This window comes from Gadus macrocephalus, chromosome 11 (assembly GCF_031168955.1).
Source record: "Gadus macrocephalus chromosome 11, ASM3116895v1".
In the NCBI taxonomy this organism is placed as follows: Eukaryota; Metazoa; Chordata; class Actinopteri; order Gadiformes; family Gadidae; genus Gadus; species Gadus macrocephalus.
Genome location: NC_082392.1, coordinates 15121171 through 15131776, shown reverse-complemented (window position 1 = coordinate 15131776; position 10606 = coordinate 15121171). Strand labels below are relative to the sequence as shown.

The following is a 10606-nucleotide window of genomic DNA, read 5'->3' as shown; positions in this document are numbered from 1 at the left end:
CGCTGGGTTCGAGTCCATGATGTGCAGCAGCGGAGCGCCTCTGTCTGTTCCTGACACTTTATAAAGATACTAGTAAAGAGACTATTACTACTTGGAAAGAAGGAGCACTATGTAGGATTCTAAAGTTTGGCGCACAGCTAGTTGTTTACAAAATGGAATCCATTTACAAAAGGTTATTGGTCACTGATTATTGTTTCTGCATGGCATCATGTTACATTTCTGGGAACACTTGCCGTCGATGAGACGGACGGATAAATATTTCCACTCACTGCGCAGTGTTATGTTATTGGAATTGAATGTTGGTAGATCCATCCAAAGGCTCCACAGTGCCTGATAGCTTCCAAGTACTGCTCGGGTTAATTTGCAGCTAGAATTCATTGGGCGTGTCTGCGAATATGTATTTGTGGGATTGTGTATGTTGGTATACAGTATGTGCTTGTGTAAGTATTTGTATGTATGTATGTGCGTATATATATATAAATATACATACACACACACACACACACACACACACACACACATGTATTTGATACATGTATACATGTATTCGTATTGAACCGAATCGGTACAGACGATTATTAAATAAAACTGGTGTGCAAATTGATTAATGTAACGCGGAACTAATGTTAGATACAAGAGTTCTTCAGGGACAACTAAGGGTACTGTCAGCGGTGGAAACGCGAGCCCTTATTGAGCTGTGCCGAACCGCACCTTCACTACTGGAAATGCGCCAAATTCTGTGTACTTTGCACTTTCATAAATAAGGGCATGCTGCATTTTCAGTCTTATAATTGTTGTCTTATTTTGTTTACAAGTTACGGATTGAGTCTGGAGATGATGCGGGGTACTTATTGTTTAGTGTTTACATCTTAGATTACACAGTTCAGGCTGATGCAGCTAGCTCAGGGGAGAGACACTAGGTGGTACAACCTGAGACATGCACAATAAAAAAATAGTTTCCTTCTGCATTTTTATTTATTTTTTTCCCTTCATTGTACCGAACTCGTACCGAACCATGATGTCTGAACCGAGGTATGAACCGAACCGGGACTTCAGTGTACCGTTACACCCCTATCTAAATCTTTATACATCTTTATATATCTTTATATATATATATATATATATATATATATATGTGTATTTGTGTGCGTGTGTGTGTGCGTGTAGATGCATGTGTGAGGGACTCACCTGTCCCGTATAGGCAAAGTCCAGTGCGTGCTCCAGTCCGACGCCAGTGACGCCCTGCAGGGTGACCTCATCCGCCTCGCTCTCCAGCATACAGAGGCTGAACATGGCCTGGAGACACACAGACACCCCCCCCACCTCAGCCAGGAGCAGACACAGCCACAGTGGATTCATACATGTTGTGTAATACACGCATGTAACCGGGTTGGCATAGGCCCGTTATAATTCGCCGAGCCGATTGGCTGCAGTCCTTTGGCCTTGCGGTGAGAGCGGATGCCTCCCCGGTCCTCGGGCCGGTGATTCAGTGTGGAGTCGGAAGAACCAGGCGGTTACAGTGATACACTTTGTTTATAGGGGCCATTTTGGACTAGGGCCAAGTCACGACACACACAGCCATTCATTCATATAGATATAGATTTTTAAATATATATTGATTGCATATTCACACAGACAATCAAATGTATTTATTACTGTTTATTATTTATAGCGGGCCATTTTTATCAAGAAGCCCAGCATTCTTTCCTGCATTATTAAAATATGTATACCAAATTAAGAGGGAAGTTACGATGGACAACGAGATGAAAAGAACAGTGTAGACTAAAAAGGGCAAAAAGTCAAGAATAAGTGCATCGACAATATGTGTGAGTAAAGAGTGACCATGTGTTAAGAAAGTGTCCTATGTGAAGGAAAGGATGCTGCTGCACACGCCATTGTGATGAGCCAACCCCCAGGAGCAATCCTCCATTTGGAAAGAGAAAAACATCACCACAGGGCCGTGACCGGGAACAAAACACAACTCAGTAAATAAATGTTTTGTTCCTCTCCTTATCGTCGCGCCGACACAAGTAAGAGCCCCTGTTGAACCACCTCCCCCGCGGGGAACAGCAGGCCCACTAGGAGGAGGGGGGGGGGGGGGGGGGGGGAGGCGTTCTTAGCCTCCACTTGACTTGTTCAGCCTCAACGAGACCTACTGGCAGTCCGCCCGTAGCGGTTAGCACCTTCCCTCCACCCACCCACCCACCCACCGCCTCCACCTCGCACAAATCAAACCTATCGATCGGTGTCACGCCAGGAGGGGACGGCCGACCCATGGCCCATGATCAGTGAGAGCTGCGAGAGCCAGAAAATAGCCGAGCGCAGCTAAAGTGAAGCTGCGGGGGCCGGCAAGGGGAGGGTAGGGCCGGAGGAATGATGGATCGGACGGGGATTTAAGATGGATCTGTGCTCCTAAACACATCCCGCCACTCCATCCTCCCTTCGGGAACGGACGCCTACGAACGGCGCGTGTCCCCCCGTGTGTGTGCTCCCCGGTCGAGGGCGCGCGTTCAGACGAACACGGCTAAATACGGATCGAACAACTCCTCGTCTGGCGCTGAAGAGACGCCATGAGGATGACACACCGGACTTCTGTGAAGAGACATGTGCATGTGGAAGGGTGATGGAGCGATATAACGGTCTCCTCCGGTCTCTCTGTGCGTCTTCTCCTCAGAGGGGAGGGGGCGCTGGGAGTAGGAGATGTAGCCAGAGAGATAGGGAGTTATCACCCCCGACCACCTCCCTTCCCCTCCCTACATGCACGCTATCTGGTCATCGTTAAATCCTCATTATCGCGGCAAAGTGGATCTGGACTCCCTTCTCCTCACGATCATCCAGATGAATGCTCCTGATCTTTGTCAGGGCGGCTTCCCGGGGCAGGAGTCGCTGCGTGGGCCTCGATATTCCCGATACATGGGTAGAGGTCCGTTTTCAGGGGGCTTCATCGTTTTTGTATCCGATGTTGTGTGTCCTTAATTATTAATGAGCCTTTGGTTGTTTCACTTACACTCTCAATTAAAAATCTACCGGCTGACAGCACACAGGCAGGACCCGGGCAAAACCTGGGGGAGAGTGGGTCAAATGTGTGTGTTAATGCCTGCATGTAGTCAGTGTGTGTGTGTGTGTGTGTGTGTGTGTGTGTGTGTGTGTGTGTGTGTGTGTGTGTGTGTGTGTGTGTGTGTGTGTGTGTGTGTGTGTGTGTGTGTGTGTGTGTGTCACACTGTTTTTGAGCCTCTACCTGTATGATAGTCCATATGTTTGTGTTAGAATTTAGATCACTGCTCATATTTGCTTTGCCCATGTCAATACCAACATGCCACGAGAACGAGAGAGAACCTCGCTTTTTCACTGGAAATACAAATTTTCAGTATGTTTCCGACGTTTTTTTTGGTTGTTATATTTTGTGCTTCTAATTTTGTATTTTATTCGCCTTGGCGCTTTGGCCATGTATTCCACGCCAATAAAGCCAGTTGAATCTTGAAGAGAGAAAGAGAGAGGGAAGAGGGCGAGAGAGAGAGAAACGGAGCGAGAGAGAGACATAGCTCCTGCTCCTGACCTTGGCTGGGGTGCTGCTGGGACCGTGTGGTGAGGGATGAGGTCTCCATGCTAGGATAAGGATCTAGTAATGACTCACACACCCACCCAGCTCCCAGGAGCTGTTGCCTCTTGAGGCTTATGATGTAACAGCTCTGTTTGGGTTTGGACCTGGGTGTGAAAGCCAGTATATTTTATACCGTTAGTACACAGTATCCGTCTGCGGTTTAACTCAGAGCCAACCCCGTTACGTAATACTGTGTTAATGCTGTGTTAAACGGTTCACTACAAGCATGGTTGACAATAACATTCATACCCTTTTTTAAGTGTTTTTTTCCATCCTTATAACCGTGAAAGGAAGCTCAGCGTACAGATCATATGGCCATCACAAGTGTTCTTGTGTCATGACTAGTATAGAAAAAGAACAGTATGCTACTGTTAAAAATAGGTCATACAGTATTTTGTATTGGTTTCATTGCTTCGAGAGATTGTTATTTTCAGACACTCATTGCTATTGATTTTCGATCTGTCTGAGCTGCAGGGCTAGCAGACAGTAGTAGTATCATACTGTGTCATTGAGCTTGACTGCTGTGTATGTCTGTGTGTGTGTGTGTGTGTGTGTGTGTGTTGCATGATCCTTTCTTGTGTGTGTATATGGGTGACTGTGTGTGTGGTTGTGTGTGGGTAATGTCATTGTGTTTCTGTGTGTGTGCGTGTACATCAATGTCCTATTGCCCCGGAGGAGTGTGTGTGGGTGATATATTTGGCCACATCACCCTGAGGCGTCTAGCCCCTTGGTTACGCTACAGAGACACAGGAGACCATGGCTGGACAGCCCCCATGAACCCCCATGAACCCCTCCCGCCGAGAGAGAGACAGAGACAGAGACAGAGAGACAGAGACAGAGAGACCAGGGACAGAGACAGAGACAGAGAGACCAGGGACAGAGACAGAGACAGAGAGACAGAGACAGAGACAGAGACAGAGACAGGAGAGAGAGACAGAGACAGAGACAGAGAGACCAGGGACAGAGACAGAGACAGAGACAGGAGAGAGAGACAGAGACAGAGAGACAGAGACAGAGACAGAGACAGGAGAGAGAGACAGAGACAGAGAGACAGAGACAGAGACAGAGACAGAGACAGAGACAGAGACAGAGATAGAGAGACCAGGGACAGAGACAGAGAGACAGAGACAGAGACAGAGACAGAGACAGAGATTCATTACATATGCAGGATCCCAGTTGAACAATGCACTGACGTATAGCTAAACAACTCAATAGGAAGTGAGTATGCGTATGTTCCTACATCGAGGCGTGAGTATGTGAGACAGACACTGGGAGACAGAAAGAGAGCAGGAGAGAGCGATAAAAGAAAGTTTGCCAGTGAGCCATGTAGACAAGAGGGAACGGCAGAATGAGAGCGGGAGGAAGCAGAGCACACAGAGCTGCGTGCGGTGCTCCTCGGCGGGCTCCTCACCGCGCCAGGCCATGGCGTCGGCTGAACCAATGAGCTGAATGATACAAAGCAGCTGAGCGCAGTCAGATGACGGCCCCGGAGATAACCGCGTTAGCCGCCTCGGATGAATAGAGCAGCCCAGGAGGTGCTCCTCACTCACTCAGTGGGACACGGGCTGCGCTGACCTACTCGTCTGAGACCTGGAGCAGCGGCAGGGTGCCGGCGACCCAGCGGGATTCATCTCTTTCATTTGGTTTTCTTTTTATTTGAAGGGGAAGAATTATTTGAAGGGGAGCGCTCTGAAAAAGAAGGGCAAGGCTGAAGGGAGAGTATTACGAGCAGCGGGGTCGTTAAACTCAAATCCGTAGTGGGAGGGATAAAAAAAAGAATATTCTGTCTCAGACACACGCGCACGCACGCACGCACACACGCACACACGCACACACGCACACACGCAAGGAATCATCCATGCACAACATGGGCTATAATCGCTCTCTGAATTAGAGGGGGAAGATTTTTTTTTGCTTCCTTGTAAATCTGCTCAGTGTCACGTATCACATTGCACTGATGCAGTGGTGGCCGATCCCAGGAAACATCCTTCCGTCTGGTTCTCTGGCTAAATGACTCTTCCTAGAACACCAAACACCCACACCCCACCCCACCCCTCCCTTCTGCCTTTCCGTCGGATGGTTCACCAGCACGGACAGAGTCCTACTCCTTGACATTCCCAACCCTCTTTGATGCTGTGCTATGTGGATTAAAAGAATCGGGTGATGACCCTGCCACCCGGACACTCACCCGGAAGTAATCGCTGCACGCGGCCAGCACTGCCTTGTGGGCGTGGAACTTCTGCTCCCCGGCCACCAGCGTGACATCACAAAGTAGGCCGTCCTTCCTCTGCTGGTTAAGGGCAGAGAGGACAGAGTCCTGGTGGGCCTTGGAGTGGCAGAGCCTCTGTCCTGTTAGCATGTTACCACCACTGAAACACAGATAGACAGAGAGACAGAGAGAGAAGCAATAGACACAGAGGGTAAGAGGGAAAGAGAGAGAGAAGCAGTCAAGCAGAGACATAAAGAGAGGGAGAGAAAGAGAGAGAGGTTACGTGAGGTTAGGAGTTTTGACTTAATTTGCTTGGCCCGGCATCTGAGTGTTAATAAAGAATGATGATTTATGTTTTGTGCTGTTTTTAGCACAGAGCAATGTACTTTCAAGGCGGTGACGAACTGAGCCCCAGTCCTTTCAGTTAATCATGTCCCACAAACTCGCACACACACACACACAAACACAGGCTGATCACTGGAAATCCTTCCTGTCAATCTCCCTGTGTCTTTGGGCGGCATCCATTCAATAAAACACTAAAACACCACGCAGGGCTGTAGTCGTTTAGGCAAACAGGCCGACAGATGCGTCTGGCGGATCCTACGACGGGCCGGTTGACTGATCCACCGGCTGTTCGCTGCGGGCAAACTGTGTAGCAGCGAGCACACATAGCTCATTCCAGCAAATTCCCCCACCCTTCTTTTTCGCTCTATTCTGCGTGATAGCATCATACATCAGCACAACGTCGTTCAGAAGTGCCCGTCCAGATCTGCCTCTGTCCCTCTACTTGCAGACAATAGCTTCGGTCAGGCTAAACGCGGTCGGGCGCGGAGAGCTCTGGCTGTCACCTTCAAGCTGATGCTAGGAAACGTTTGGGCTTGTGTGTGTGTGTGTGTGTGTGTGTGTGTGTGTGTGTGTGTGTGTGTGTGTGTGTGTGTGTGTGTGTGTGTGTGTGTGTGTGTGTGTGTGTGTGTGTGTGTGTGTGTGTGTGTGTGTGTGTGTGTGTTTGTGTTAGGGCCCGACCGATATTGATTTTTGAGTGCAGATGCCGATGCCGATTATTTTCAGAGAAAAATTACGATTACGATTTAATCGGCCGAAAAAAAAAAAATAAAATAGCATATAAAACATAGTTTTTGATACCTTAAATATACTTTAAACACTTTTGACGAATATGTGAATTGAATGCAGAACCTTTGAGTGTTTTAGAATACATTTACAGTCAAAAATGAGTGTAATGTAAAATGTAAAATAAATAACTAACTCCCAATGCGCTGCGCTCGTGAGCAGTGACTAACACGTGCGTGCTGAGCAGTATGGTCTCACCGTTAGAGTCTACAGTATAACAAATTAACATGGCCTGGGACCTAAAGAAAAACAGGCACAACATGCTCAAACAACGCGTCTTGTGTACATTGGTGAGGTGAGCGCGCAGCTGCCTGAGCGAGCGAGCTTTCATGTTGTACGGTAAAATTCAATCTCCTCTTTTTTACTCCAGCTAAAGTTGTTAGTTAGCTAGGCGAGTAGGAGCGCAACCTGGATACTAAGTGCAATAACATTTCTAAAAAAAAAATAAAAAAAAAAAAACGGTTGTAATCGGCGTTTTTTTGGCAGATGTCGATTATTTTCAAAAAGGCTATAATCGGCCGATTAAATCGGCAGGCCGATGAATCGGTCGGGCCCTAGTTTGTGTGTTTGTGTGTGTGTGTGTGCGTGCGTGCGTGCGTGTGTGGTTATGTTTGGCTGAGGTGTGGAGGTCAGGGGCGTTTGGAGGTGTTGGGGGACGTGGCCTCTTGTCAAGTACAATTTGAGGAGGACTGGTGTTCAAGGTGGCGTGATTACCAAGGGACAGAGGGAAGAAAAGAGGAAGGAGAGCAGGAGGGTAACTATAGGAACAGGTGTTGAGGTAGGAGAAAATAAAATGTGGTTTTCGGCTATGTACACTCATGCACTTTGCACATGCATCATTTATCTTAAACTGAAGAATTCATTTGAGGATCAGGTCGTTTTAAAATTCACCAAGATACACAAGAGCTGCAAAGGATACCCAGAGAAGTGAGAGAGAGACAGAGCCAGAATGAGAGCGAGAGAGAGGAGAGAGAGAGATATATGCATTATGTATGCATAGTGTCCCAGTTTAACGTGCACAGACGTAGAGCTAAACAACTCAATAGGAAGGTGAGTTTGCATATGTGTTCCTATGTAAAGTCTTGAGTATGTGAGGGGGATTGAGGTCCTACCTGAGTCTGTGTTCAGAAGGCATGCCCCTGCGGTCAGGGGATCAGATGAGGCTGTTGGAGCTGCAATAGGTGGATTCTGGGAAACACAGTCTTCTTACACCTCAGCCTGATGAGAAACACAATATTCAGCCGAACAAGGGTAACACAGACACATCGAAAGGGAAGGCAATCTGAACCGTGGACACACAGTATAATATCCTCAGCACTTTACTGAACAAGCTGAGAATCCGTATTACACAGAGTCCTTCCGCTGTAGCAGCAACCTTGACAATATGGGCTACACGACTGAATGTGATAGCCCACTGTCTGTGGTGCCATAATACCCCCACAATCACTGGATTAAAGCCTACAAAACTCAAGCAGAGGTCAGCAGCAATGACCTCTGAAACAGAACACAGAAAATCCATATGCTACTCCGCAGCTCACACACACATACTGGTATTATTCACCCTAGCTCTTCTTCTGCTCTTTTCATGTAAGGAAAGCTTGAGTGTTAGATCATGTTTACAGCCGCAACACTGGGGAGAGAGTGTTTCCTGCTCCTGTCCGCCCTTATATGGGTGATTCCCTCAGGGAGCTGAAGTTATCGACCTGCTCTTGAGTCACCTTCAGAATCTTTAGAGTCTGAGTGATGAAGGCACAGCGGTGTGGCTATACAGTGGCCCACCGTCCCATTTTACTCCCTGCAGTCCCACAATAAAACAACGCATGGCTCGTTTGCCGGACAAAATTAGACGTTAAACGTCTGGTTATAAGCGTCTATTATAAAGAAGGATGAGACATTAAGTTATAAACTATTATAACTGCTTATAATATTATATTGTACCTCAATTTAAGTTTTTTTTTGCAACTATTGTGTTGCACCAGTTAGAAGCTCAGTGTTTATCCTCCTAAACATGACGTTCAGTGTAAGTGAAATATCAAATGGATTCTATTCATAATGCACTACATCACCTTGATAATTGAGTCAAGGTCTTAGCTTTCATGATAGTTCTTCATATCATGAGCAACAAGGAGCCTGGAGATGAAGGGAATAGCACAGGGACAGAGAAAGCACTCAATGTGAGGAAAGGTTATTATGCTACTACTTTTTTTTTTTTTAATGTCTGAAAAACAAAAGTCGCACTTTGTAATACTAATCATGGGCATGACACTGGCAGCATTGTAATAGGGGAGGGGGGGAATCGATATGAATGTTGGAGAATGAAATAGAGAGCCAAAGATAGGAGATGTTGCCAATCTGTCTGCACCTCTCTCCCCCAGTGGTTTCGCAAGCCACTGTTGATCATTCTGCAAGCCAAGGATGATGATACACGAATACAAAAAACGGCAATGTTATATAGTTTAAGTTCGAATGGTGCGAATTGAAGTAACAATGCAGATAGAGTATAAATAGCCAGCGGCAAGTGTATGTAGGCAGCAAACCAAGGAGGGCAGGTTGCCCTTAATTTTTTTTTCCACTGCCCCTCAAAATGTCTGTGCACGTCCTTGAATTAGGGAACTCGTTAATAATATAGTCGGTCGGTTAACTCTAGCTCATCAAATGGCAGCCCTTTACGCTGGGCGGGAGACCGGTGAGTTTACATTTTGACGATACATATACATAGAGAGAGATAAATATGTCGACATTGGAATAAAATGAAAAATCACTGGAACAATGGTCTACAGTCGATGAGCAGAAAAGTAAGCATTTTAGACACCTTATAAGCATGATGATGATGATGATGGAGATGAAGGATACTCACAAGCAGCGCGCACCCGGTGATGGAAGGCGTACAGACAAAACGCTCCGGCTCGCCTGGACAGCTCGCGGCGATCTGTGTCCATCCATTCATCGTCACTTTTTTTTTTATCTTCAACCTGTCAAAAGGTCTCCTAGCAACAGGCCGTCACATCCGTCCGAGTAACGAATGTGATAACTTCCCCAATGTATAAACAATGCCTTGTTCCGTGGATCAAACACGACGTGAATGAAACGCTCCACCACTTAAGTTATCCAATCCAGTGTTATTTGAAGCACCCTCAGGCATGGAGGAATTTGTTTCCCTAATATTCCACATGATGCTACGCACCTCACTTGAACATGTTGACACCAAAAGCCGTCGTTTGCCGCGACTTGCTCAGCGAACACCGCCTGCTCCCCGTTTGCAGGCGCAATACACGCCTGTATGTTTCCGAGGTAAATGTGGCTTTACAGCGCGTCAATCATTCTGCAGCACACTGGGACACTTCATTGGATACAGCAACCAACAACTAAATTGTTAGATTGTAACCCCGCCTCCCCACTCCTCGCCGTCTGGTCCAAGACAGCGCCCTCGTGTGGATAATTAAGGTAATTCCAAAATAAAAAATAAAAAGGCTGACTTTTACAGTATGTTAGAGAAAATTTTCAGAAAAATTTAAGAATAAATGGACAAACACAGATTATTGCAATGCACATCCAAGTGTGTTGTATGTCTATTGCTCTGCAAATAGATGCATTTGAAATCAAAGACTACAACTTTATATTTGTATAATACATATTTTTTTATATATCATTTCAATTAGCTTTTTAAT

The 10606-nt window shown here is 46.5% G+C and overlaps 1 protein-coding gene across 3 annotated transcripts in view; it reads right to left on the bottom strand.

The window, feature by feature from the left end:
- klhl32 (kelch-like family member 32) overlaps window positions 1–10357 on the bottom strand; it is a 28580-nt gene extending 18223 nt beyond the window's left edge. Inside the window, exons 1-4 of one of the 3 annotated variants that reach the window (XM_060064797.1) lie at window positions 9796–10357; window positions 8051–8156; window positions 5790–5970; window positions 1189–1296 (exon numbers count right to left, since the gene is read on the bottom strand). In XM_060064797.1, coding sequence (XP_059920780.1) covers window positions 1189–1296; window positions 5790–5970; window positions 8051–8073 — 312 coding nt within the window. In that variant the 5' untranslated portion in view covers window positions 8074–8156; window positions 9796–10357. Of the gene's footprint in view, window positions 1–1188; window positions 1297–5789; window positions 7324–8050; window positions 8157–9795 lie in introns of those variants that run through there. The other 2 variants (XM_060064798.1, XM_060064795.1) reach the window with 2 other exon arrangements.
- Between the last annotated feature and the right edge of the window lie 249 nt (window positions 10358–10606).